Below are 27,883 nucleotides of genomic sequence, written 5' to 3'. Positions count from 1 at the left end.
GTCTCTCCGTCTCCCGTGGTCTCCGAGGGGCATCCTGCGGGCGTCGCATGCTGGAGGGTCCGGGTCTCTCCGTCTCCCGTGGTCTCCGAGGGGCATCCTGCGGGCGTCGCATGCTGGAGGGTGCGGGTCTCTCCGTCTCCCGTGGTCTCCGAGGGGCATCCTGCGGGCGTCGCATGCTGGAGGGTGCGGGTCTCTCCGTCTCCGTGGTCTCCGAGGGCATCCTGCGGGCGCATGCTGGAGGGGCGGGTCTCCGTCTCTGTGGGTCGCGGGGCATCCCTCCGTCTCCGGGGCTTCGCATGCTGGAGGGTCGTCGCTGCGGGTGCGGGTCTCTCCGTCTCCTGTGGTCTCCGAGGGGCATCCTGCGGGCGGTCTGCATCTGCGGGGATGGGTGCCTGGACGTTTGGTCCTGCGATACACAATGAAGCATGCATGGTTAGACATCAGGCAGTGATCAGGTGATACGGGGGAGGGGGATATAGGGGAGGGGGGATATGGGGACGGGCTGTTGGTGGCTCACTTGCTCGTGGGGCCCCGACCTCTGCATCAGCAACCTCCCGGTCCTCAGGTCCGCCAGCCAGTTCCAGGGCCCTTTCCTCGTGTACGGTCAGTGGCCTCTCATCAGCGGGCCCTCCTCCAGTCCTCACATGCTCCCTATTGTTGTGTGCGCGCTTCTCCTGGGGGGGGGGGGGGGGGTGGTGGCAGGGGTAAAAGGCAACAGTGGTAGGCAGGTATATGAATGCACGCCATCGGTTGCGCGTGCATTGCAGAGGTTAAGGTTAGGGCTGGATTCACTTGGGGATATGGGGGAGGGGGGATATGGGGGAGGGGGGATATGGGGGAGGGGGGAATATGGGGGATATGGGGAGGGGGGATATGGGGGAGGGGGGAATATGGGGGATATGGGGGAGGGGGGATATGGGGGAGGGGGGATATGGGGGAGGGGGGATATGGGGGAGGGGGGGATATGGGGGATATGGGGGAGGGGGGATTATGGGGAGGGGCGATATGGGGATATGGGGGAGGGGGGAATATGGGGGATATGGGGGAGGGGGGGATATGAGGGAGGGGGGATATGGGGGAGGGGGGATATGGGGGAGGGGGGATATGGGGGATATGGGGGAGGGGGGATATGGGGGAGGGGGGATATGGGGAGGGGGGGATATGGGGGATATGGGGGAGGGGGGATATGGGGGAGGGGGGATATGGGGGATATGGGGGAGGGGGGATATGGGGGAGGGGGGGATATGGGGGAGGGGGGGATTTGGGGGAGGGGGGATATGGGGGAGGCTCACCCTGCCTGCTCTGACGAGGTCGTTCACCTTCTTGTGGCACTGGGTGCCTGTCCGTGGTGTTAGGGCCACAGCGGTGACGGCCTCTGCCACCTCCCTCCACAGACGCCGGCTGTGGCGTGGGGCAACTCTGCGGCCGTGCCCGGGATACAGGACGTCCCTCCTCTGCTCCACCGCGTCCAGGAGCGCCTCCACATCGCGTGACTCGAACCTCGGGGCTGAGCGACGGCCAGCCATCAAGTCGGGTGTTGCGGTCGGCTGTTCCGGTCGGGTGGGGGGGAGCTGCGCGGCCTTATGAGCCGTCACGCCGTGCAGCGCGTATGACGCTGCACGGCGTGAACCACTGCGCAAGCGTGGATCCCGTTACGTCGCTGCTAGCCCATTTCGGGCCGCAGACTATCGGCCCATTTTTATGACGTGACGCAAGTGGGCAGCACTGTGGTGCAGTGGTTTGCATTGCTGCCTACGGCATTGAGGACTCCGGTTCAATCTCTGCTCTGGATCAATGTGGAGTTTGCATATTCTCCCCGCGTCTGTGTGTCTGTCTCACCCTCACAAAGATGTGCAAGGTAAATCGATTGGCCACGCTACATTGCCCCTTAATTGGGGAAAAAAAGAATTGGGTATTCTAAATTCATTTTTAAAAAGGATTGGCTGAATATTTAGCTGCAGAAGGGGCTAGGCTGGGACTGGATGGGTTGAATGTGCAGCTTCAGGAAGGGGCTAAACTGGGATTAGAAGGGCTGAATGTGGAGCTGCAGGAAGGGGCTATGCTGGGATTAGATGGTCTAAGAATAGATGGCATTGAGGTACGTAGGGAAGAGGTGTTGGCAATTCTGGACAGGTTGAAAATAGATAAGTCCCCGGGACCTGATGGGATTTATCCTAGGATTCTCTGGGAGGCCAGGGAAGAGATTGCTGGACCTTTGGCTTTGATTTTTATGTCATCATTGGATACAGGAATAGTGCCAGAAGACTGGAGGACAGCAAATGTGGTCCCTTTGTTCAAAAAGGGGAGCAGAGACAACGCCGGCAACTATAGACCGGTGAGCCTCACGTTTGTAGTGGGTAAAGTCTTGGAGGGGATTATAAGAGACAAGATTTATAATCATCTAGATAGGAATAATATGATCAGGGATAATCAGCATGGCTTTGTGAAGGGTAGGTCATGCCTCACAAACCTTATTGAGTTCTTTGAGAAGGTGACTGAACAGGTAGACGAGGGTAGAGCAGTTGATGTGGTGTATATGAATTTCAGCAAAGCGTTTGATAAGGTTCCCCACGGTAGGCTATTGCAAAAAATACGGAGGCTGGGGATTGAGGGTGATTTAGAGATGTGGATCAGAAATTGGCTAGCTGAAAGAAGACAGAGGGTGGTGGTTGATGGGAAATGTTCAGAATGGAGTACAGTCACAAGTGGAGTACCACAAGGATCTGTTCTGGGGCCGTTGCTGTTTGTCATTTTTATCAATGACCTAGAGGAAGGCGCAGAAGGGTGGGTGAGTAAATTTGCAGACGATACTAAAGTCGGTGGTGTTGTCGATAGTGTGGAAGGATGTAGCAGGTTACAGAGGGATATAGATAAGCTGCAGAGCTGGGCTGAGAGGTGGCAAATGGAGTTTAATGTAGAGAAGTGTGAGGTGATTCACTTTGGAAGGAATAACAGGAATGTGGAATATTTGGCTAATGGTAAAGTTCTTGAAAGTGTGGATGAGCAGAGGGATCTAGGTGTCCATGTACATAGATCCCTGAAAGTTGCCACCCAGGTTGATAGGGTTGTGAAGAAGGCCTATGGAGTGTTGGCCTTTATTGGTAGAGGGATTGAGTTCCGGAGTCGGGAGGTCATGTTGCAGCTGTACAGAACTCTGGTACGGCCGCATTTGGAGTATTGCGTACAGTTCTGGTCACCGCATTATAGGAAGGACGTGGAGGCTTTGGAGCGGGTGCAGAGGAGATTTACCAGGATGTTGCCTGGTATGGAGGGAAAATCTTATGAGGAAAGGCTGATGGACTTGAGGTTGTTTTCGTTGGAGAGAAGAAGGTTAAGAGGAGACTTAATAGAGGCATACAAAATGATCAGGGGGTTGGATAGGGTGGACAGTGAGAGCCTTCTCCCGCGGATGGATATGGCTGGCACGAGGGGACATAACTTTAAACTGAGGGGTAATAGATATAGGACAGAGGTCAGAGGTAGGTTCTTTACGCAAAGAGTAGTGAGGCCGTGGAATGCCCTACCTGCTACAGTAGTGAACTCGCCAACATTGAGGGCATTTAAAAGTTTATTGGATAAACATATGGATGATAATGGCATAGTGTAGGTTAGATGGGCCGAAGGGCCTGTACTGCGCTGTATCGTTCTATGTTCTATGTTCTAAGTGTGCAGCTGCAGGAAGAGGCTAGGTTGGGATTAGATGGACTGAATGTGCAGCTACAGGAAGGGGCTGTGCTGGGATTAGATGGGCTGAATGTGCAGCTGCAGGAAGGGGCTAGGCTGGAATTAGATGGGCTGAATGTGCAGCTGCAGGTAGGGGCTGTGCTGGGATTAGATGGACTGAATGTGCAGCTGCAGGAAGGGGTTAGGCTGGAATTGGATGGGCTGAATGTTACACTGTGCGAAGGAGCTAGACTGAGTGGCCTCTGCTGCTCGCTCACGGCGAAAGCTGGGAGAACGATCGAGAAACACCAAAGTGCTGCTGCTTCCCTCTCAGTCCCGGCTCGGACTCTCCCCATTCCTGGCATGCTGTCTCCTTTAAGGCGGCCCACGAATCTGGTGCCCTTGGAGCCCGCAGTTCGCCCTTCAGCCTCAGGTTACTGCAGGACTGGGCGGTGAGGGGGAGGGGGCAGGACTCCGGTTTATATAAACCCAGCAGCTGCTGCAGCTCACTGTCACACAGACAGGACGAGAGGAGGAGACGCAGCCCCTGCCTTGGCCAGGCCTCACACACAGGTAATGTAGCAGTGTGGGGGTACAGATAGAGAGACAGGGACAGGGAGAGGGAGAGGGGGAGGGAGGGAGGGAGCGAGAGGGAGGAGGGAGGAGGGAGGGAGACAGAGACAGACATACAGAGAGAGACACAGACAGACAGGCAGAGACAAAGACAGACAGACACACACACACACACACACACACAGGGAGAGAGAGAGACATGCACAGAGAGAGAGACACACACACACGGAGAGAGAGACATGCAGACAGAGAGAGAGAGAGACACACACACACGGACAGAGAGACACACACCGGGAGAGACAGGGAGAGAGAGAGACGCACACAGGGGGAGAGAGAGACACAGAGACACAAAGACAGAGGGAGATTGAGCGAGACAGAGAGATGGAGGGACAGAGTGAGAATGAGAATGACGTAGAGTTGGACAGGATCATACAAAGATACAGACACAGCGAGACAGCAAGAAAGAGAGGCAGAGTGAGATAGAGTCCGAGAGAGAGAGGCAGACAGAGAGAGACCAACCGAGAGAGCAAGAGTGACAGATACAGAGACAGAGAGAGCAAGAGTGACAGATAGAGAACAAGAGTAACAAACAGATACAGAGAGAGGGACAGAGCGAGAGATGACGAGAGAGACAGTGCAGGAGAGAGACAGACATAAAAAGAGATCAAAAATGACAGAGGCTGTGTGAGAAAGAGACAGAGCGAGAGATACAGAGAGTGTTGATTCCAGGCACCTATGCATAAGATCTACCCCCTGATCCCAGATAGGATCTGCTCGCAGACTCCAGATAGGGCCTACCATCCCTGGATAGGATCTACCCTCCCCCGCTGATCTCAGATAGGATCTTTTTGTTCAATAATAATCTTTATTGTCACAAGTAGGCTTACAATAACACTGCAATGAAGTTACTGTGAAAAGCCCCTCGTCGCCACACTCCGGCACCTGTTTGGGTACACTGAGGGAGAATTCAAAATGTCCAAATTACCTAACAGCACGTCTTTCGGGACTTGTGGGAGGAAACCGGAGCAGCCGGAGGAAACCCACGCAGACACGGGGGGATGTGCAGACTCCGCACAGTGACCCAGCGGGGAATCGAACCTGGGACCCTGGAGCTGTGAAGCCACAGTGCTAACCCCTATGCTACCGTGCTGCCCATGGATCTACCCCCTGAACCCAGAAAGGTCAACCCCCCCTCGACCCCAGAGAGGATCTCCCCTCCACCCCCCCCCCCACCCCCCCGAAAGGATTTACGAGCCGACCCCATAATGGAACAACCAGCTGATCCCAGAGATGCTCTACTCCACGATCCCAGAGAGGTTCTACTCCACGATCCCAGAGAGGATCTACTCCACGATCCCGGAGAGGCTCTACTCCACGATCCCAGAGAGGATCTTCTCTGACCCCAGAAATAATCCAATCCCCCTGACCCCATAAAGGATCGATCTCCTGGCCCCAGAGAGGATCAACTCTCCAATCCCAAAAAGGATCTACTCACCGACCCCAAAAATGATCTCCCTGACCACAGAAAGAATCTACCCCAATCCCATAAAGGATCAACCTCCCGACCTCAGAGAGGATCAACTCCCCGACCCCAGAAAGGATCTACCCACAATCATAAAGGATCAACACCCCGACCCCAGATAGGATCTACCCCAACCCCAGATAGGATCTACCCAACCCCAGATAGGATCTACCCCTGACCCCAGATAGGATCTACCCCCGACCCCAGATAGGATCTACCCCCGACCCCAGATAAGATCTACCCCCGACCCCAGATAAGATCTACCCCCGACCCCAGATAGGATCTACCCCCGACCCCAGATAGGATCTACCCCCGACCCCAGATAGGATCTACCCCCGACCCCAGATAGGATCTACCCCCGACCCCAGATAGGATCTACCCCCGACCCCAGATAGGATCAACCCCCGACCTCAGAAAGGATCTACCTCGACCTCAGATAGGATCTACCCCGACCCCAGAAAGGTCTACCCCGACCCCAGAAAGGTCTACCCTGACCCCAGAAAGGATCTACACCAACCACAGAAATAATCTACCCCGACCCCCGAGAGTATCCACCCCCGACCCCAAAAAGGATCTACCCAGACCCCAGAGAGGATCTACCCTGACCCCAGAAAGGATCTACCCTGACCCCAGAAAGGATCTACCCTGACCCCAGAAAGGATCTACCCTGATGCCGGAAAGGATTGACACCTGACCCCCAGAAAGGATCTACACTCGACCTCAGAAACGATCTACCCCGACCCCAGAAAGGATCTAGCTCTCGGTCCCAGAGAGGATCTAGCCCCCGGTCCCAGGTAGGATCTAGCCCCCCCCCCCCGATCCCAGGTAGGATCTAGCCCCCCGGTCCCAGGTAGGATCTAGCACACCCCCAGTCCAAGAGAGGGTCTAGCCCCCCCCCCCCCCCCCCCCCCCGGTACCAGAGAGGACCTAGCCCCCCCCGGTCCCAGAGAGGACCTAGCCCCCCGGTCCCAGAGAGGACCTAGCCCCCCCTGGTCCCAGAGAGGAACTAGCCCCCACCGGTCCCAGAGAGGACCTAGCCCCCCCGGTCCCAGAGAGGACCTAGCCCCCCCCCCCCCGGTCCCAGAGAGGACCTAGCCCCCCCCGGTCCCAGAGAGGACCTAGCCCCCCCGGTCCCAGAGAGGACCTAGCCCCCCCGGTCCCAGAGAGGACCTAGCCCCTCTCCCCCATCCCAGAGAGGATCTGCCCCCCCAGTCCCAGAGAGGATCTGGCCCCCCCAGTCCCAGAGAAGATCTGCCCCCCCCCGGTCCCAGAGAGGATCTAGCCCCCCTGGTCCCAGAGAGGATCTAGCCCCCCCGGTCCCAGAGAGGATCTAGTCCCCCCCCCCCCGGTCCCAGGTAGGATCAAGCCCCCGGTCCCAGAGAGGATCTAGCCCCCGGTCCCAGGTAGGATCTAGCCCCCTAGGGGCAAGGGCAGCGGAACACAGGAGAGGGTGAGGATGATAGAAAGAGGGGAAACCAGATAGCGGGAGAAGGGTAGGCTCATAACCAACCCTAGGAGATGGGGCCAGCACACTAGCGGGAAAGCAAGCACCAGGAGGTATGATGAGGGGTGGGGGGGTGGTGGGTGGGGGGGGGGGGTGGCACACTCCCCCAGAGGAAAGAGCAACTGGCAACGGGAGGGGGGGGTACACAACGCCAACAGGGGTCAGATAGGGGGGTAAATGGGGGAAGGGGAGTAGGGAGGGGGGAGAAGACAAAAGGGGGGTAAGAATCATTCGGGAAAGACAAGGACAAAGGTGGTAAGGGCACTCGGCTGACTACAACAGACCACACGTGGTGACATGGATAAAAATGGCACCCCAAACAGCCACTTTTGAGGGCCTGGCCTCAGTCAGTAAGGCAACCGCTAACCAAGGGAAACGCTGGAGTGCAGGGGCGCGTCTACACGGTAAGCATGGTTGAACCCGCTGGAGGGGGAGAACAGAACCCCCCCCCCCATTAGAATAGTCACCTGAAACGTCGGGAGACTTAACGGCCCAGTGAAAAGATCCAGAGTCTTCGCCCACCTGAAAAGTATGAAAGCCGACATAGTCTTCCTCCAGGAGACGCACCTGAGAGAGAAGGACCGACGGCGGATAAGGAAAGGCTGGGTAGGACCATTCCTGCTACGGGTCGAGAGCCAGGGGTTGGCCTTACTGTTGAATAATAGGATGGTGTTTATGTGACCAGGACGGTTATGGAGTGAAGCACTGCACAGGGTCAACAGCCTAATGCAGCTAAAGGTGGTACATGGAGCCCACTTAACCAGAACTTGAGCAGGTTCTTCCCGGAGGATGAATGTAAACGGTGCCAGGGAGGCCCGGCCAACCACGCCCACATTTTCTGGGCCTGCCCCAGACTTGTCGGGTTCTGGACAGCCTTCTTCGAGGTGATGGCCAAGGTTATGGGGATGAGAGTGGAGCCGTGCCCAAAAGGGGCAGTATTCAGAACACCCAGACGCTTCATGGGGAGGGAGAGCCGACGCCCTTGGGCTTATCTCCCTAATCGCCCGCCGGAGAATCCTGCTCAGCTGGCAATCAGCCGCACCACCCACAGCTGCAGACTGGCTGTCCAACCTGGCGGAATCTCTCCAAACTGGAGGAAATCAAATTTACCATCCAGGGGTCGGAAGAGGGCTTCCACATGTCATGGGGGCCATTCACCAACCTGTTCCAGGACCTGTTTGTAGTCAACAGCCAGGTGGAGGGGGGACCCACAGAGGGACCACAGACACAAACAGGGAGGGGGTGGGAATAGGTGGGGAGGGAGGGAACAGGGAGACAGAGAACCCAACCACAGCCCACACGGTGGGGGGGGGGGGGGGGGGGGGGCACCGAATGCTTGTAAACAGGAACAAGTAAAGAAGAGCAATTTTACATCAGGTCACACATGTACCAGCACGCCAGCTGAATAGGTTCAGAATTGAGAAATCAACGAGCGAAGAAGACACACCAGATAGCAAGAAGGGGAGGGAGACTTGGGCAATAGGGGGAGTTGGGTTAAGAGGCCAACTCAAAAGCTGGGCACTTGTAAAATGCGGATTGTTACTGATCTATGTAGTTTTTGCATATGTTCACTTTCACCCTTGTTATGTATGAAAAGAAAAAGCCCTAATAAAATCATTTAAATAGAATAGGATGGGAATAGAGGAATACAGACCCTGAACATCTCAAAGGTTTTAGGTTAGACGGATGATACGCAATCAATACGCTTGAGTCCACGTGGAGTCATATCGATTCAGCTTTAATCAGATAGAACTGTACCCAGCAGCGAAGTTACAGAAGTGAAGGCTGCTGGGATGGCATTGGTTCTAGAGGCGGGGCTATGTACATTGCCCAATGGTAGACCCCGCGGTCGAGCCAATGGTTATTCCTCTCTCTGGTACCGCAATACCTGGTATTACCACATTCATCCCCTGTTAAAAAAGAGCCAGTGGAGTGATGGCCAGTATTGCTGTCGCCTTTTCATGGTAGGACCAGGTATTGCAGGTACCATGCTAACGAGGGTTGCGGAGAAAGTTCTTGCGTTGTTAATTTTCCTCATGGTGCTGCAATCAGACGATCGGGCGGCCTGGTCGTCCTACTGGAGCGTCTAAGTTTCGGCGGCGATCCTGGTGAGGGCCCCGGCGGTAGTGACTCCGGGAACGTGGTGCCTTCCTCCCAGGCAGTTTTGTCACCCCTAGGCGGCGCTGTAAGGTCGAAAAATGGGCAGAAGAAAGGGGTGCCTGTAGGGGGCGTCGGTGCCTGCTCGGCGCTGGGTCGGGGTTCTGGCGGCAGTACTGACCCTCCGGTCAGGTACAGGGGGTGGGGGGGCAGTGGCTCGGGCGCGCGTGGTGCTCCGGCGGGCGGCAGGTCCCGGAGGGAGACCGTATCTTGGCGTCCATCGGGGAATGCTACGTAGGCGTACTGGGGGTTGGCATGAAGCAGGTGGACCCTTTCGACCAGCGGGTCCGACTTGTGCGCCCTCGCATGTTTCCGCAGCAGGACGGGTCCGGGTGTTGCTAGCCAGGTTGGGAGCGAGGTCCCCGAGGAGGACTTCCTGGGGAAAACAAGGAGACGTTCGTGAGGTGTCTGGTTTGTGGTAGTACATAGCAGTGACCGAATGGAGTGAAGGGCCACTGGGAGGACTTCTTGCCAGCGGGAGACTGGGAGATTCCTGGACCGAAGGGCCAGCAGGACGGTCTTCCAGACCGTTCCGTTCTCCCGTTCTACCTGCCCGTTTCCCCGGGGGTTATAGCTGGTCGTCCTGCTCGAGGCGATGCCTTTGCTAAGCAGGAACTGGTGCAGCTCGTCGCTCATAAAGGAGGAGCCCCGATCACTGTGGATGTATGCGGGGAAACCGAACAGTGGAAAAATAGTTTGGAGTGCCTTGATGACGGTGGTTGTGGTCATGTCCGGGCAGGGGATGGCAAATGGGAACCGTGAGTACTCATCAATCACGTTCAGGAAATACGTGTTGCGGTCGGTGGAGGGGAGGGGGCCTTTGAAGTCCATGCTGAGGCGTTCAAAGGGACGGGAAACCTTTATCAGATGCGCCCTCTCTGGTCGGTAGAAGTGCGGTTTGCACTCTGCGCAGATTTGGCAGTCCCTGGTGACAGTCCTGACCGCCTCGATGGAGTAGGGCAGGTTCCGGGACTTAACAAAATGGAAGAACCGGGTGACTCCCGGGTGGCAGAGGTCCTCGTGGAGGGCTCGGAGGCGGTCTACTTGTGCGGTGGCACAAGTGCCGCGGGACAGGGCATCAGGAGGCTCGTTTAGCTTCCCGGGACGATACAAGATCTCGTAATTGAAGGTGGAGAGTTCTATCCTCCACCGCAAGATCTTGTCGTTCTTAATCTTGCCCCGCTGTACATTATCGAACATGAAGGCCACCGACCGTTGGTCCGTGAGGAGAGTGAATCTCCTGCCGGCCAGGTAATGGCTCCAGTGCCGCACAGCTTCCACTATGGCCTGGGCCTCCTTTTCGACCGATGAGTGGCGAATTTCGGAGGCATGGAGAGTACGGGAGAAGAAAGCCACAGGCCTGCCCGCTTGGTTCAGGGTGGCCGCCAGAGCTACGTCAGACGCGTCGCTCTCGACCTGGAAGCGGAGGGACTCGTCGATGGCGCGCATCGTGGCTTTTGCGATGTCCGCTTTGATGCGGCAGAAGGCCTGGCGGGCGTCCGTCGACAGGGGGAAGGTCGTGGATTGGATTAGGGGTCGAGCCTTGTCGGCGTAATTAGGTACCCTTTGTGCATAGTAGCTAAAGAAGCCGAGGCAGCGCTTTAGGGCCTTGGGGCAGTGAGGGAGGGGGAACTCCATGAGGGGGCGCATGCACTCAGGGTCGGGCCTATGACTCCACTTCGCACTACATAACCTAGGATGGCTAGACGGTCGATGCTAAACACGCACTTCTCCTTATTGTAAGTCAGATTCAGGAGGTGTGCGGTCTGGAGAAATTTGCGGAGGTTGGTGTCGTGGTCCTGCTGGTCATGGCCGCAGATGGTGACATTATCCAGATACGGGAACGTTGCGCGTAAGCCATACCGGTCAACCATTCGGTCCATCTCGCGTTGGAAGACCGAGACCCCGTTTGTGACACCGAAGAGAACCCTTAAGAATTGGTAGAGCCGCCCATCTGCTTCGAAGGCAGTGTACTGGCGCTCACCATTACGGAGGGGTAGCTGGTGGTAGGCAGACTTGAGATCAACCGTGGAGAAGACCTTGTATTGCGCGATCCTGTTTACCAGGTCGGCAATACTGGGGAGAGGGTACGCGTCCAGTTGCGTAAACCGGTTGATGGTCTGGGTATATTCGATGACCATCCTATGCTTCTCCCCGGTCTTTACCACCACTACTTGAGCCCTCCAGGGGCTGTTGCTCGCTTCGATGACCCCTTCCTTCAGCAGCCTTTGGACCTCTGACCTGATGAAGGTCCGGTCCTGGGCACTGTACCGTCTGCTCCTGGTGGCGACAGGTTTGCAATCCGGGGTAAGGTTCGCAAAAAGGGAAGGCGGGTCGACCTTCAGGGTCGCGAGGCCGCAAACAGTAAGGGGGGTATAGGGCCGCCAAATTTAAAAGTCAGGCTTTGTAGGTGGCACTGGAAATCCAGTCCCAGACGGGTGGCTGCGCAGAGGTGCGGCAGCACGTATAGGCGGAAACTGCGGAATTCCCTGCCTTGGACGGTGAGGTTCGCGAGGCAGAACCCTTTTATCTGCATCGCGTGTGAGCCAGAGGCCAGGGAGATCCTTTGTTGGGTGGGATAGGTGACCAGAGAACAGCGCCTTACCGTGTCGGGGTGGACGAAGCTCTCCGTGCTCCCGGAGTCGATGAGGTATGACATCACGTGGCCGTTGATGCCGATCGTCGTGGTGGCCTTTGCTATCGTTCGGGGCCGACTCTGGTCCAGGGTAATGGAGGCTAGCTGCAGCAAGGAGTGAAGATCGGGCAGCGCATCGTCAGCCGTGTTGGGGGCTTGAGGCCCCATCCAAGATGGCGCCATCCATGGATCGCACATGGAGTCCGGGGACTCCGAAGATGGCGGCGGGGAGGAACAAAATGGCGGCGGGGAGGGACAAAATGGCGGCGCACTCTGCTCCCGCGAGGCGGAGGCCAGCTGCAACAAGGGGTTTTGGTCGGGCCGCGCTGGGGGCTTGAGGCACCATCCAAGATGGCGCCAGCCATGGATCGCACGTGGAGTCTGGGGACTCCGAAGATGGCGGCGGGGAGGAGCAAACTAGCGGTGCACGCTGCTCCAGCGTGGCGGAGGCCAGCTGCAGCAAGGGGTTTTGGTCCGGCAGCGCGTAGCCAGCTGTGCTGGGGGCTTGAGGCATCATGCAAGATGGCGCCGGCCATGGATCGCACGTGGAGCCCGGGGACTTCGGAGATGGCGGCGGGGAGGAGTAAACTGGCGGCGAATGCTGCTCCAGCGTGGCGGAGGCCAGCTGCAGCAAGGGGTTTTGGTCCGGCAGCACGTAGCCAGCCGTGCTGGGGGTGTGAGGGCCCATCCAAGATGGCGCCGGCCAGGGATCTCCCATGGAGTTCGGGGACGGAGACCCCGACGATTGGGCCGGCGAGGGACAAAATGGCTGCGCGTACTCCTCCAGCATGGTTGCCGGGGGGGGGAAATGGCTGCGGCTGCGACGCTGCCTGGCGGGGCAAAGGCTGCGGTGCGCATTGGGCCGGCGGGGCTGGGAAAAGGGAGTGCGGCGGTGGGCCTGGGACGGTCGGGACGTGGAAGAACGGCTGTGGTTGCGCAGCGGGAGGCTGGAGGAATGGCTGAGGGTAGTCATTGGACACCGCGTTCACCACGCAGGCGAGGCAGACTGCGGCATAGTGGCCTTTCTTGCCGCACCCTTTACAGGTGATGGTGCGGGCCGGGCAGCGCGCGCGCGGTGATTCGCCTGGCCGCAGAAGAAGCAGCGTTGGCCGGCGACGGTAGCGGGGCGCCTTGCCGCGCAGGCCTGCGGAGTTAGCGGGCAAGTCTCGGGGTTAAGCGGGTAGGTCTGGGGGGCTGCCGCGGCGGGGTGCCACGCAGCCCAGGGGGGCGCGGTGCGCGCGGGGGTGTATGCAAGGGCGTTTTTGTACGCCACATCCATGGACCCTGCCAGGGCCCGGGCCTCGGTGAGGCCCAGCGTCTCTATTTCGAGCAGCCTTCGGCGAATATCGGGGGATATCATACCTGCCACAAAGGCGTCTCAAATTAAAGGTTCGGAGTGCTCGTTCGCCGTCACCGCTGGGCAGCCGCAGTTTTGGCCCAGCACTGTCAGCGCCCTGTAGAAATCTTCTAGCGTCTCATCTGGGCTCTGCCGTCTCGTTGCCAGCAGGTGACGGGCGTAGACCTGATTAAGTGGACGAAAGTAGTGTCCTTCCAGCAGTTCCATGGCTTTATCATAGTTCGCCGCCCCTTCGATCAGGGGGTAGATCGCCGGGCTGACCCGCGAGCGTAGGAGGTGCATTTTCTGCCTTTCCGTGGGGCTGTCGGCAGCCGTCTCGAGGTAGCTCTGGAAGCATGCCAGCCAATGCTTAAAAATCTCGGCAGAGTTTTCTGCGTGTGGGCTGAGCTGAAGGCATGCCGGCTTGATGCGGAGATCCATCCTTCAAAGTACTTATCTGATTAAATTGATACACAATCACTACTCTTGAGACCACGTGGAGTCATATCGATTCAGCTTTAATCAGATAGAACTGTACCCAGCAGCGATGTTACAGCAGTGGAGGCTGCTGGGACGGCATTGGTTCTTATACCCCGCCTCTCAGGGCGGGGCTATGTACATTGCCCAATGGTAGACCCCGCGGTCTAGCCAATGGTCATTCCTCTCTCTGGTACCGCAATACCTGGTAGTACCACAACGGGCAACATGTTTGGCACGGGATTGGAGGACCGAAGGGCCTGTTCCTGTGCTGTATTGGTCTTTGTTCTTTATGTGAGAAAGTGAGATGTGTGAGAGCGAGCAGCGGGTGAGGGCGAGCCAGCAGCGGGTGCGGGCGAGCGAGCTGTGTGTGAGAGAGCGAGCTGTGTGTGTGAGAGAGCGAGCTGTGTGTGTGTGAGAGCAAGCTGTGTGTGTGAGAACGAGCTGTGTGTGTGAGAGCGAGCTGTGTGTGTGTGAGAGCGAGCTGTGTGTGTGTGAGAGCGAGCTGTGTGTGTGTGAGAGCGAGCTGTGTGTGAGAGAGCGAGCTGTGTGTGTGTGTGAGAGCGAGCTGTGTGTGTGAGAACGAGCTTTGTGTGTGAGAGCGAGCTGTGTGTGTGTGAGAGCGAGCTGTGTGTGTGTGAGAGCGAGCTGTGTGTGTGAGAGCGAGCTGTGTGTGTGTGTGAGAGAGCGAGCTGTGTGTGTGTGTGAGCGAGCTGTGTGTGTGAGCGAGCTGTGTGTGTGAGCGAGCTGTGTGTGTGAGAGCGAGCTGTGTGTGTGAGAACGAGCTGTGTGTGTGAGAGCGAGCTGTGAGTGTGAGAGCGAGCTGTGTGTGTGTGTGAGAGCTGTGTGTGTGAGAGCGAGCTGTGTGTGTGAGAGAGCGAGCTGTGTGTGTGAGAGAGCGAGCAGTGTGTGTGAGAGAATGAGCTGTGTGTGTGTGAGAGCGAGCTGTGTGTGTGTGAGAGCGAGCTGTGTGTGTGAGAGAGCGAGCTGTGTGTGTGTGAGAGAGCGAGCTGTGTGTGTGAGAGAGAGAGCTGTGCGTGTGAGAGCGAGCTGTGTGTGTGAGAGCGAGCTGTGTGTGTGTGTGTGAGAGCGAGCTGTGTGTGTGAGAGAGAGCGAGCTGTGTGTGTGAGAGAGCGAGCTGTGTGTGTGTGAGAGCAAGCTGTGTGTGTGAGAGAGTGAGCTGTGTGTGTGTGAGAGAGCGAGCTGTGTGTGTGTGTGTGTGAGCGTGCTGTGTGTGTGAGAGAGAGAGCTGTGTGTGTGTGAGCGAGCTGTGTGTGTGAGAGAGCGAGCAATGTGTGTGAGAGCGAGCTGTGTGTGTGTGAGAGAGTGAGCTGTGTGTGAGAGCGAGCTGTGTGTGTGTGTGTGTGTGTGAGAGAGAGAGCTGTGTGTGTGTGAGCGAGCTGTGTGTGTGCGAGAGCGAGCTATGTGTGTGAGAGAGCGAGCTGTGTGTGTGTGAGAGAGCGAGCTGTGTGTGAGAGCGAGCTGTGTGTGTGTGAGAGCGAGTTGTGTGTCTGTGAGAGCGAGCTATGTGTGAGTGTGAGAGCGAGCTGTGTGTGTGAGAGAGCGAGCTGTGTGTGTGTGACAGCGAGCTGTTTGTGTGAGAGAGCGAGCTGTGTGTGTGAGAGAGCGAGCTGTGTGTGTGTGTGGGTGTGAGAATGAGCTGTGTGTGTGTGAGAGCGAGCTGTGTGTGTGTGAGAGCGAGCTGTGTGTGTGAGAGAGCGAGCTGTGTGTGTGAGAGAGCGAGCCGTGTGTGTGAGAGAACGAGCTGTGTGTGTGTGAGAGCGAGCTGTGTGTGTGAGAGCGAGCTGTGTGTGTGAGAGCGAGCTGTGTGTGTGTGAGAGCGAGCTGTGTGTGTGTGAGAGCGAGCTGTGTGTGTGAGAGCGAGCTGTGTGTGTGAGAGCGAGCTGTGTGTGTGTGTGAGAGCGAGCTGTGTGTGTGTGAGAGCGAGCTGTGTGTGTGAGAGCGAGCTGTGTGTGTGAGAGCGAGCTGTGTGTGTGAGAGCGAGCTGTGTGTGTGTGTGTGAGAGCGAGCTGTGTGTGTGTGAGAGCGAGCTGTGTGTGTGAGAGCGAGCTGTGTGTGTGAGAGCGAGCTGTGTGTGTGAGAGCGAGCTGTGTGTGTGTGAGAGCGAGCTGTGTGTGTGAGAGCGAGCTGTGTGTGTGAGAGCGAGCTGTGTGTGTGTGAGCGATCTGTGTGTGTGAGCGAGCTGTGTGTGAGAGAGCGAGCTGTGTGTGTGAGAGCGAGCTGTGTGTGTGAGAGAGCGAGCTGTGTGTGTGTGTGTGTGTGAGCGAGCTGTGTGTCTGTGTGTGAGCGAGCTGTGTGTGTGAGAGAGCGAGCTGTGTGTGTGTGAGAGCGAGCTGTGTGTGTGTGAGAGCGAGCTGTGTGTGTGTGAGAGCGAGCTGTGTGTGTGAGCGAGCTGTGTGTGTGTGAGAGCGAGCTGTGTGTGTGTGTGAGCGAGCTGTGTGTGTGTGTGTAAGCGAGCTGTGTGTGAGCGAGCGAGCTGTGTGTGAGCGAGCGAGCTGTGTGTGTGAGAGTGAGCTGTGTGTGTGTGAGAGCGAGCTGTGTGTGTGTGAGAGCGAGTGTGTGTGTGTGAGAGCGAGCTGTGTGTGTGTGAGAGCGAGCTGTGTGTGTGTGAGAGCGAGCTGTGTGTGTGTGAGAGCGAGCTGTGTGTGTGAGAGAGCGAGCTGTGTGTGTGAGAGCGAGCTGTGTGTGTGTGAGAGCGAGCTGTGTGTGTGTGAGCGAGCTGTGTGTGAGTGAGAGCGAGCTGTGTGTGTGAGAGCGAGCTGTGTGTGTGTGAGAGCGAGCTGTGTGTGTGAGAGAGAGAGCTGTGTGTCTGAGAGAGCGAGCTGTGTGTCTAAGAGAGCGAGCTGTGTGTCTGAGAGAGCGAGCTGTGTGTGTGAGAGAGAGAGCTGTGTGTGTGAGAGAGCGAGCTGTGTGTGTGAGAGCGAGCTGTGTGTGTGAGAGCGAGCTGTGTGTGTGTGAGAGCGAGCTGTGTGTGTGAGAGCGAGCTGTGTGTGTGTGTGAGCAAGCTGTGTGTGAGAGAGCGAGCTGTGTGTGAGAGCGAGCTGTGTGTGAGAGCGAGCTGTGTGTGTGAGAGAGAGAGCTGTGTGTGTGAGAGAGCGAGCTGTGTGTGTGTGAGAGCGAGCTGTGTGTGTGAGAGCGAGGGTGTGTGTGTGAGAGCGAGCTGTGTGTGTGAGAGCGAGCTGTGTGTGTGAGAGCGAGCTGTGTGTGTGAGAGCGAGCTGTGTGTGTGAGAGAGCGAGCTGTGTGTGTGTGTGTGTGAGCAAGCTGTGTGCGTGTGTGAGCGAGCTGTGTGCGTGAGAGAGCGAGCTGTGTGTGTGTGAGAACGAGCTGTGTGTGTGAGAGAGCGAGCTGTGTGTGTGTGAGAATGAGCAGTGTGTGTGTGAGAGCGAGCTGTGTGTGTGAGAGCGAGCTGTGTGTGTGAGAGCGAGCTGTGTGTGTGAGAGCGAGCTGTGTGTGTGTGAGAGCGAGCTGTGTGTGTGTGAGAGCGAGCTGTGTGTGTGAGAGCGAGCTGTGTGTGTGAGAGCGAGCTGTGTGTGTGTGTGTGAGAGCGAGCTGTGTGTGTGTGTGAGAGAGCGAGCTGTGTGTGTGAGAGAGCGAGCTGTGTGTGTGAGAGAGCGAGCTGTGTGTGTGTGAGAGCGAGCTGTGTGTGTGAGAACGAGCTGTGTGTGTGTGAGAGCGAGCTGTGTGTGTGAGAGAGCGAGCTGTGTGTGTGAGAGAGCGAGCTGTGTGTGTGAGAACGAGCTGTGTGTGTGTGAGAGCGAGCGCTGTGTGTGTGAGAGCGAGCTGTGTGTGTGAGAGAGCGAGCTGTGTGTGTGAGAGCGAGCTGTGTGTGTGAGAGCGAGCTGTGTGTGTGTGAGAACGAGCTGTGTGTGTGAGAGCGAGATGTGTGTGAGAGAGCGAGCTGTGCGTGTGAGAGAGCGAGCTGTGCGTGTGAGAACGAGCTGTGTGTGTGTGTGTGTTTGTGTGTGAGAGCGAGCTGTGTGTGTGTGAGAGCGAGCTGTGTGTGTGTGAGAGCGAGCTGTGTGTGTGTGTGAGAGCGAGCTGTGTGTGTGTGAGAGCGAGCTGTGTGTGTGAGAGCGAGCTGTGTGTGTGAGAGCGAGCTGTGTGTGTGTGTGAGAGCGAGCTCTGTGTGTGTGAGAGCGAGCTGTGTGTGTGTGAGAGCGAGCTGTGTGTGTGTGAGAGCGAGCTGTGTGTGTGAGAGCGAGCTGTGTGTGTGAGAGCGAGCTGTGTGTGTGAGAGCGAGCTGTGTGTGTGAGAGCGAGCTGTGTGTGTGAGAGAGCGAGCTGTGTGTGTGAGAGAGCGAGCTGTGTGTGTGAGAACGAGCTGTGTGTTTGAGGGCGAGCTGTGTGTTTGTGAGAGCGAGCTGTGTGTGTGTGAGAGCGAGCTGTGTGTGTGTGAGAACGAGCTGTGTGTGTGTGAGAGCGAGCTGTGTGTGTGTGAGAGCGAGCTGTGTGTGTGAGAGCGAGCTGTGTGTGTGAGAGCGAGCCGTATGTGTGAGAGAGCGTACTGTGTGTGTGTGTGTGAGAGCGAGCTGTGCGTGTGTGAGAGCGAGCTGTGCGTGAGAGAGAGCGAATTGTGCGTGTGTGAGAGCGAGATGTGTGTGTGTGTGAGAGCGAGCTGTGTGTGTGTGAGAACGAGCTGTGTGTGTGAGAGAGCGAGCTGTGTGTGTGTGAGAATGAGCTGTGTGTGTGTGAGAGCGAGCTGTGTGTGTGTGAGAACGAGCTGTGTGTGTGAGAACGAGCTGTGTGTGTGTGAGAGCGAGCTGTGTGTGTGTGAGAGCGAGCTGTGTGTGTGTGAGAACGAGCTGTGTGTGTGTGAGAACGAGCTGTGTGTGTGTGAGAGCGAGCTGTGTGTGTGAGAGCGAGCTGTGTGTGTGAGAGCGAGCTGTGTGTGTGTGAGAACGAGCTGTGTGTGTGTGAGAACGAGCTGTGTGTGTGAGAACGAGCTGTGTGTGTGAGAGCGTGCTGTTTGTGTGTGAGAGCGAGCTGTGTGTGTGAGAGCGAGCTGTGTGTGTGTGAGAGCGAGCTGTGTGTGTGAGAGCGAGCTGTGTGTGTGAGAGCGAGCTGTGTGTGTGAGAGAGCGTGCTGTGTGTGTGTGAGAGCGAGCTGTGTGTGTGTGAGAGCGAGTTGTGTGTGAGAGAGCGAGCTGTGTGTGTGTGAGGGCGAGCTGTGTGTGTGAGAGCGAGCTGTGTGTGTGTGAGAGCGAGCTGTGTGTGTATGAGAGCGAGCTGTGTGTGTGTGAGAGCGAGCTGTGTGTGTGTGAGAGCGAGCTGTGTGTGTGTGAGAGCGAGCTGTGTGTGTGTGTGAGAGCGAGCTGTGTGTGTGTGAGAGCGAGCTGTGTGTGTGAGAGCGAGCTGTGTGTTTGTGAGAGCGAGCTGTGTGTGTGAGAGCTAGCTGTGTGTGTGTGTGAGAGCGAGCTGTGTGTGTGAGAGCGAGCTGTGTGTGTGAGAGTGAGCTGTGTGTGTGATAGCGAGCTGTGTGTGTGTGAGAGCGAGCTGTGTGTGTGTGAGAGCGAGCTGTGCGTGTGTGAGAGCGAGCTGTGAGTGTGTGTGTGAGATGAGCTGTGCGTGTGTGAGAGCGAGCTGTGTGTGTGTGAGAACGAGCTGTGTGTGTGTGAGAGCAAGCTGTGTGTGTGTGAGAGCGAGCTGTGTGTGTGAGAGCGAGCTGTGTGTGTGTGAGAGCGAGCTGTGTGTGTGTGAGAGCGAGCTGTGTGTGTGTGAGAGCGAGCTGTGTGTGTGTGAGAGCGAGCTGTGTGTGTGAGAGCGAGCTGTGTGTGTGAGAGCGAGCTGTGTGTGTGAGAGAGCGAGCTGTGTGTGTGTGAGGGCGAGCTGTGTGTGTGAGAGCGAGCTGTGTGTGTGTGAGAGCGAGCTGTGTGTGTATGAGAACGAGCTGTGTGTGTGTGAGAGCGAGCTGTGTGTGTGTGAGAGCGAGCTGTGTGTGTGTGAGAGCGAGCTGTGTGTGTGTGAGAGCGAGCTGTGTGTGTGTGAGAGCGAGCTGTGTGTGTGTGAGGGCGAGCTGTGTGTGTGTGAGTGCGAGCTGTGTGTGTGAGAGCGAGCTGTGTGTGTGAGAGCGAGCTGTGTGTGTGAGAGCGAGCTGTGTGTGTGAGAGCGAGCTGTGTGTGTGAGAGCGAGCTGTGTGTGTGAGAGCGAGCTGTGTGTGTGAGAGCGAGCTGTGTGTGTGAGAGCGAGCTGTGTGTGTGAGAGCGAGCTGTGTGTGTGAGAGCGAGCTGTGTGTGTGAGAGTGAGCTGTGTGTTTGTGAGAGCTAGCTGTGTGTGTGTGTGTGAGAGCGAGCTGTGTGTGTGTGTGTGAGAGCGATCTCTGTGTGTGAGAGCGAGCTGTGTGTGTGAGAGTGAGCTGTGTGTGTGAGATCGAGCTGTGTGTTTGTGAGAGCGAGCTGTGCGTGTGTGAGAGCGAGCTGTGTGTGTGAGAGCGAGCTGTGTGTGTGTGTGTGAGAGCGAGCTGTGTGTGTGTGAGCGAGCTGTGTGTGTGTGAGAGCGAGCTGTGTGTGTGTGAGAGCGAGCTGTGTGTGTGAGAGCGAGCTGTGTGTGTGAGAGCGAGCTGTGTGTGAGAGCGAGCTGTGTGTGTGTGAGAGCGAGCTGTGTGTGTGAGAGCGAGCTGTGTGTGTGAGAGAGCGTGCTGTGTGTGTGTGAGAGCGAGCTGTGTGTGTGTGAGAGCGAGTTGTGTGTGTGAGAGCGAGCTGTGTGTGTATGAGAGCGAGCTGTGTGTGTGTGAGAGCGAGCTGTGTGTGTGTGAGAGCGAGCTGTGTGTGTGTGAGAGCGAGCTGTGTGTGTGTGAGAGCGAGCTGTGTGTGTGAGAGCGAGCTGTGTGTGTGTGAGGGTGAGCTGTGTGTGTGTGAGAGCGAGCTGTGTGTGTGAGAGCGAGCTGTGTGTGTGAGAGCGAGCTGTGTGTGTGTGTGAGAGCGAGCTGTGTGTGTGTGTGAGAGCGAGCTGTGTGTGTGAGAGCGAGCTGTTTGTGTGAGAGCGAGCTGTGTGTGTGAAAGCGAGCTGTGTGTGTGAAAGCGAGCTGTGTGTGTGAGAGCGAGCTGTGTGTTTGTGAGAGCGAGCTGTGTGTGTGAGAGCTAGCTGTGTGTGTGTGAGAGCTGTGTGTTTGTGAGAGTGAGCTGTGTGTGTGTGAGAGCGAGCTGTGGGTGTGAGAGCGAGCTGTGTGTGTGTGAGCGAGCTGTGTGTGTGTGAGAGCGAGCTGTGTGTGTGTGAGAGCGAGCTGTGTGTGTGTGTGAGAGCGAGCTGTGTGTGTGTGAGAGCGAGCTGTGTGTGTGTGAGAGCGAGCTGTGTGTGTGAGAGCGAGCTGTGTGTTTGTGTGTGAGAGCGAGCTGTGTGTGTGTGTGAGAGCGAGCTGTGTGTGTGAGAGCGAGCTGTGTGTGTGAGAGAGCGAGCTGTGTGTGTGTGTGAGAGCGAGCTGTGTGTGTGAGAGCGAGCTGTGTGTGTGAGAGCGAGCTGTGTGTGTGAGAGCGAGCTGTGTGTGTGTGTGAGAGCGAGCTGTGTGTGTGAGAGAGCGAGCTGTGTGTGTGTGAGAGCGAGCTGTGTGTGTGTGAGAGCGAGCTGTGTGTGTGTGTGAGAGCGAGCTGTGTGTGTGTGTGAGAGCGAGCTGTGTGTGTGTATGAGAGCGAGCTGTGTGTGTGTGAGAGCGAGCTGTGTGTGTGTGTGAGAGCGAGCTGTGTGTGTGTGTGAGAGCGAGCTGTGTGTGTGTGTGAGAGCGAGCTGTGTGTGTGTGAGAGCGAGCTGTGTGTGTGTGAGAGCGAGCGGTGTGTGTGTGAGAGCGAGCTGTGTGTGTGAGAGCGAGCTGTGTGTGTGTGAGGGTGAGCTGTGTGTGTGTGAGAGCGAGCTGTGTGTGTGAGAGCGAGCTGTGTGTGTGAGAGCGAGCTGTGTGTGTGTGTGAGAGCGAGCTGTGTGTGTGTGTGAGAGCGAGCTGTGTGTGTGAGAGCGAGCTGTTTGTGTGAGAGCGAGCTGTGTGTGTGAAAGCGAGCTGTGTGTGTGAAAGCGAGCTGTGTGTGTGAGAGCGAGCTGTGTGTTTGTGAGAGCGAGCTGTGTGTGTGAGAGCTAGCTGTGTGTGTGTGAGAGCTGTGTGTTTGTGAGAGTGAGCTGTGTGTGTGTGAGAGCGAGCTGTGGGTGTGAGAGCGAGCTGTGTGTGTGTGAGCGAGCTGTGTGTGTGTGAGAGCGAGCTGTGTGTGTGTGAGAGCGAGCTGTGTGTGTGTGTGAGAGCGAGCTGTGTGTGTGTGAGAGCGAGCTGTGTGTGTGTGAGAGCGAGCTGTGTGTGTGAGAGCGAGCTGTGTGTTTGTGTGTGAGAGCGAGCTGTGTGTGTGTGTGAGAGCGAGCTGTGTGTGTGAGAGCGAGCTGTGTGTGTGAGAGAGCGAGCTGTGTGTGTGTGTGAGAGCGAGCTGTGTGTGTGAGAGCGAGCTGTGTGTGTGAGAGCGAGCTGTGTGTGTGAGAGCGAGCTGTGTGTGTGTGTGAGAGCGAGCTGTGTGTGTGAGAGAGCGAGCTGTGTGTGTGTGAGAGCGAGCTGTGTGTGTGTGAGAGCGAGCTGTGTGTGTGTGTGAGAGCGAGCTGTGTGTGTGTGTGAGAGCGAGCTGTGTGTGTGTATGAGAGCGAGCTGTGTGTGTGTGAGAGCGAGCTGTGTGTGTGTGTGAGAGCGAGCTGTGTGTGTGTGTGAGAGCGAGCTGTGTGTGTGTGTGAGAGCGAGCTGTGTGTGTGTGAGAGCGAGCTGTGTGTGTGTGAGAGCGAGCTGTGTGTGTGTGAGAGAGCTGTGTGTGTGTGTGAGAGCGAGCTGTGTGTGTGTGTGAGAGCGAGCTGTGTGTGTGAGAGCTGTGTGTGTGAGAGAGCGAGCTGTGTGTGTGTGTGAGAGCGAGCTGTGTGTGTGTGAGAGCGAGCTGTGTGTGAGAGAGCTGTGTGTGTGTGTGAGCGAGCTGTGTGTGTGAGAGCGAGCTGTGTGTGTGTGAGAGCGAGCTGTGTGTGAGAGAGAGCTGTGTGTGTGTGTGAGAGCGAGCTGTGTGTGTGTGTGAGAGCGAGCTGTGTGTGTGAGAGCGAGCTGTGTGTGTGAGAGCGAGCTGTGTGTGTGAGAGCGAGCTGTGTGTGTGTGTGAGAGCGAGCTGTGTGTGTGTGTGAGAGCGAGCTGTGTGTGTGAGAGCGAGCTGTGTGTGTGTGAGAGCGAGCTGTGTGTGTGAGAGCTGTGTGTGTGTGAGAGCGAGCTGTGTGTGTGAGAGCGAGCTGTGTGTGTGTGTGAGAGCGAGCTGTGTGTGTGAGAGCGAGCTGTGTGTGTGAGAGCGAGCTGTGTGTGTGAGAGCGAGCTGTGTGTGTGAGAGCGAGCTGTGTGTGTGTGTGAGAGCGAGCTGTGTGTGTGTGTGAGAGCGAGCTGTGTGTGTGAGAGCGAGCTGTGTGTGTGAGAGCGAGCTGTGTGTGTGAGAGCGAGCTGTGTGTGTGTGTGAGAGCGAGCTGTGTGTGTGAGAGCGAGCTGTGTGTGTGTGAGAGCGAGCTGTGTGTGTGTGAGAGCGAGCTGTGTGTGTGAGAGCGAGCTGTGTGTGTGAGAGCGAGCTGTGTGTGTGAGAGCGAGCTGTGTGTGTGTGTGAGAGCGAGCTGTGTGTGTGTGAGAGCGAGCTGTGTGTGTGAGAGCGAGCTGTGTGTGTGAGAGCGAGCTGTGTGTGTGAGAGCGAGCTGTGTGTGTGTGTGAGAGCGAGCTGTGTGTGTGTGAGAGCGAGCTGTGTGTGTGTGAGAGCGAGCTGTGTGTGTGTGAGAGCGAGCTGTGTGTGTGTGAGAGCGAGCTGTGTGTGTGAGAGCGAGCTGTGTGTGTGTGAGAGCGAGCTGTGTGTGTGAGAGCGAGCTGTGTGTGTGTGAGAGCGAGCTGTGTGTGTGAGAGCTGTGTGCGTGAGAGCTGTGTGTGTGTGAGAGCGAGCGCGTGTGTGAGAGCGAGCTGTGTGTGTGTGAGAGCGAGCGCGTGTGTGAGAGCGAGCTGTGTGTGTGTGAGAGCGAGCGCGTGTGTGAGTTGCATTGAGGTGAATTGAGTTGAGGTGCCAGGCTGCATTGCCTCCCCATGAGTGAGTTGAGGTAAATTGAGGTGAGTGAGTGAGCTGATTTGCAGTGCTGGGCTGCACTGCCTCCCCATGAGTGAGGTTGAGGTGAGGGTGAGTTGAGGTGAGGGTGAATTAAGGTGAGGGTGAAGTGCAGGGTGAGCTGAGTGAGGGTAAGGTGAAGGGTGAGTTGAGTGAGGATAATGTGAGGTGAGGGTGAGTTGAGTGAGGGTGAGGTGTAGGGACAGTTGAGTGAGGGGGAGTTGAGGTGAAGGGTGAGATGAGTGAGGGTGAGTTGAGTGAGGATGAGGTGAGTGAGGATGAGTTGAGGTGATGGTGAGTTGAGGTGAGGGTGAGTTGAGGTGAGGTGCAGGGTGAGTTGAGTGAGAGTGAGTTGAGGTTGAGGTGAAGGTGAGTTGAGGTGAGGTGCAGGGTGAGTTGAGTGAGGATGAGGTGAGTGAGGATGAGTTGAGGGTGAGGATGAGTTGAGGGTGAGGGTGAGTTGAGGTTGAGGTGAGGGTGAGTTGAGGTTGGTGATGCAAGGGTGAGTTGAGGTGAGGGTGAAGTGTAGGGTGAGTTGAGTGAGGGTGAGGTGTAGGGACAGTTGAGTGATGGAGAGTTGAGGTGAAGTGTGAGGTGAGTGAGGATGAGTTTGAGGTGAGGGTGAGTTGTGTGAGGGTGAGTTGAGTGAGGATGAGGTGGGTGAGGTGAGCTAAGGTGCAGGTGAGGTGAGGTTGAGGTGCAGGGTGAGTTGAGTGAGGGTGAGGTGTAGGGACAGTTGAGTTAGGGAGAGTTGAGTGAGGATGAGGGGTGAGTTGAGTGAGGGGGAGGTGAGGTGCAGGGTGAGTTGAGTGAGGGTGAGTTGAGGTGAGGGTGAGTTGAGTTAGGGTGAGGTGAGTTAAGGTGCAGGGTGAGTTGAGTGAGGGTGAGTTGAGGATGGTGAGGGTGAGTTTAGTGAGGGTGAGGTGTAGGGAGAGTTGAGTGAGAGTGAGTTGAGTGAGGATGAGGGGTGAGTTGAGTGAGGGTGAGGTGAGGTGCAGGGTGAGTTGTGTGAGGATGAGGTGTAGGGAGAGTTGAGTGAGGGAGAGTTGAGTGAGAGTTGAGGTGAAGGGTGAGTTGAGTGAGGATGAGGTGAGGGGTGAGTTGGGTGAGGTGAGGTGCAGGGTGAGTTGTGTGAGGGTGAGGTGTAGGGACAGATGAGTGAGGGAGAGTTGAAGTGAAGGGAGAGTTGAGGTGAAGGGTGAGTTGAGTGAGGATGAGGTGAGGGTGAGTTGGGTGAGGTGCAGGGTGAGTTGAGTGAGGGTGAGTTGAGGTTGAGGTGAGGGTGAGTTGAGGTGCAGGGTGAGTTGAGTGAGGATGAGGTGAGGGGTGAGTTGGGTTGAGGTGCAGGGTGAGTTGAGTGAGGGTGAGTTGAGGTTGGTGAGGGTGAGTTGAGGTGAGGTGTAGGGTGAGTTGAGTGAGGGTGAGGTGTCGGGACAGTTGAGTGAGGGAGAGTTGAGGTGAAGTGTGAGATGAGTGAGGATGAGGTGAGTGAGGATGAGGTGAGTGTGAGTGTGAGGCGGTGTGAGTTGAGTGAGGGTGAGTTGAGTGAGGGTGAGTTGAGGTGAGGGTGAGTTGAGTGAGGGTGAGTCGAGGTGAGGGTGAGTTGAGGTGAGGGTTTGTTGAGTGAGGGTGAGTTGAGGCGCAGTGTGAGTTGGGTGAGGTGCAGTGTGAGTTGTGAGGGTGAGGTGAGGGTGAGTTGAGTGAGGGTGAGTTGAGGTGAGGGTGAGTTGAGGTGAGGGTGAGTTGAGTGAGGGTGAGTTGAGTGAGGGTGAGTTGAGGCGCAGGGTGAGTTGAGGTGAGTTGAGGCGCAGGGTGAGTTGAGTGAGGGTGAGTTGAGTGAGGGTGAGTTGAGTGAGGGTGAGTTGACGTGAGGGTGAGTTGAGTGAGGGTGAGTTGAGGTGAGGGTGAGTTGAGGTTGAGGTGAGGGTGAGTTGAGGTGAGGGTTTGTTGAGTGAGGGTGAGTTGAGGCGCAGTGTGAGTTGGGTGAGGTGCTGTGTGAGTTGTGAGGGTGAGGTGAGTTGAGGTGAGGGTGAGTTGAGTGAGGGTGAGTTGAGGTGAGGGTGAGTTGAGTGAGGGTGAGTTGAGTGAAGGTGAGTTGAGGCGCAGGGTGAGTTGAGGTGAGGGTGAGTTGAGGCGCAGGGTGAGTTGAGTGAGGGTGTTGAGTGAGGGTGAGTTGAGGTGAGGGTGAGTTGAGTGAGGGTGAGTTGAGTGAGGGTGAGTTGAGGTGAGGGTGGGTTGAGGTGAGGGTGAGTTGAGTGAGGGTGAGTTGAGTGAGGGTGAGTTGAGGTGAGGGTGAGTTGAGTGAGGGTGAGTTGAGTGAGGGTGAGTTGAGGTGAGGGTTTGTTGAGTGAGGGTGAGTTGAGGCGCAGTGTGAGTTGGGTGAGGTGCAGTGTGAGTTGTGAGGGTGAGTTGAGGTGAGGGTGAGTTGAGGCGCAGGGTGAGTTGAGTGAGGGTGAGTTGAGGTGAGGGTGGGTTGAGGTGAGGGTGAGTTGAGGTGAGGGTTTGTTGAGTGAGGGTGAGTTGAGGTGAGGGTGAGTTGAGGTGAGGGTGGGTTGAGGTGAGGGTGAGTTGAGTGAGGGTGAGTTGAGTGAGGGTGAGTTGAGTGAGGGTGAGTTGAGGTGAGGGTGGGTTGAGGTGAGGGTGAGTTGAGTGAGGGTGAGTTGAGGCGCAGGGTGAGTTGAGGTGAGGGTGAGTTGAGTGAGGGTGAGTTGAGTGAGGGTGAGTTGAGTGAGGGTGAGTTGAGTGAGGGTGAGTTGAGGTGAGGGTGAGTTGAGGTGAGGGTGGGTTGAGGTGAGGGTGAGTTGAGTGAGGGTGAGTTGAAGCGCAGGGTGAGTTGAGTGAGGGTGAGTTGAGGTGAGGGTTTGTTGAGTGAGGGTGAGTTGAGGCGCAGTGTGAGTTGGGTGAGGTGCAGTGTGAGTTGTGAGGGTGAGGTGAGTTGAGGTGAGGGTGAGTTGAGTGAGGGTGAGTTGAGGTGAGGGTGAGTTGAGTGAGGGTGAGTTGAGTGAGGGTGAGTTGAGTGAGGGTGAGTTGAGTGAGGGTGAGTTGAGTGAGGGTGAGTTGAGTGAAGGTGAGTTGAGGCGCAGTGTGAGTTGAGGTGAGGGTGAGTTGAGGTGAGGGTGAGTTGAGGTGAGGGTGAGTTGAGTGAAGGTGAGTTGAGTGAAGGTGAGTTGAGGCGCAGTGTGAGTTGAGGTGAGGGTGAGTTGAGTGAGGGTGAGTTGAGTGAAGGTGAGTTGAGGCGCAGTGTGAGTTGAGGTGAGGGTGAGTTGAGTGAGGGTGAGTTGAGTGAAGGTGAGTTGAGGCGCAGTGTGAGTTGAGGTGAGGGTGAGTTGAGGTGAAGGGTCAGTTGAGTGAGGGTGAGTTGAGTGAGGGTGAGTTGAGGTGAGGGTGGGTTGAGGTGAGGGTGAGTTGAGTGAGGGTGAATTGAGGGAGGGTGAGGTGCAGTGTGGGTTGAGGTGAGGGTGAGTTGAGGTGAAGGGTCAGTTGAGTGAGGGTGAAATGAGGGAGGGTGAATTGAGGGAGGTGCCGGCTGTGATGTCCTGGGGGCTGGATTATGATGTGGAGCTGACGGTATAAAGCTGCCTCTCTGCCCGCTCACTCCTTCCTCTTTCTGAATCACAGCACTCAAGGAGCCCGCACTCAGACACTGCAACATGGTGAAGATCGGCATCAACGGGTAAGGAGCAGGGAAACTCCCAAACTGTATCAACTTTCCCAAACTGTGTCAACTTTCCCAAACTGTATCAACTTTCCTCCAACTACTTAAAATTAATAAACTTGTCTCAAGTTCTCCTTAAACCTATCCCCAACTCCCCCCTCCCCCTTTAAACTTGTTCAGAAAGCTGGTCCTGCTCGCTCTCTCACTTCCATCTTTTCCTTTAGACTGCCTGGGAGTTGGTGTGAAACGTGTCTTGTCCTGGGGGTGGGGGGTTATTTTTGG

At 56.7% G+C, this 27,883-nt stretch overlaps 1 protein-coding gene across 1 annotated transcript in view; it reads left to right on the top strand.

Annotated features, from left to right (window-relative positions):
• Positions 1-4,091: 4,091 nt before the first annotated feature.
• The window catches only part of gapdh (glyceraldehyde-3-phosphate dehydrogenase), a 93,990-nt gene continuing 70,198 nt past the window's right edge, over positions 4,092-27,883 (top strand). Inside the window, exons 1-2 of the mRNA XM_072478747.1 lie at positions 4,092-4,236; positions 27,565-27,619. Coding sequence (XP_072334848.1) covers positions 27,597-27,619 — 23 coding nt within the window. The 5' untranslated portion in view covers positions 4,092-4,236; positions 27,565-27,596. The remainder of the gene's footprint in view (positions 4,237-27,564; positions 27,620-27,883) is intronic.

The sequence above is a fragment of the Scyliorhinus torazame genome, chromosome 16, assembly GCF_047496885.1.
Source record: "Scyliorhinus torazame isolate Kashiwa2021f chromosome 16, sScyTor2.1, whole genome shotgun sequence".
Classification (NCBI taxonomy): domain Eukaryota; kingdom Metazoa; phylum Chordata; class Chondrichthyes; order Carcharhiniformes; family Scyliorhinidae; genus Scyliorhinus; species Scyliorhinus torazame.
The sequence above is the reverse complement of the archived record's forward strand: the minus strand, read 5'-3'. Positions and strand labels throughout refer to the sequence as shown.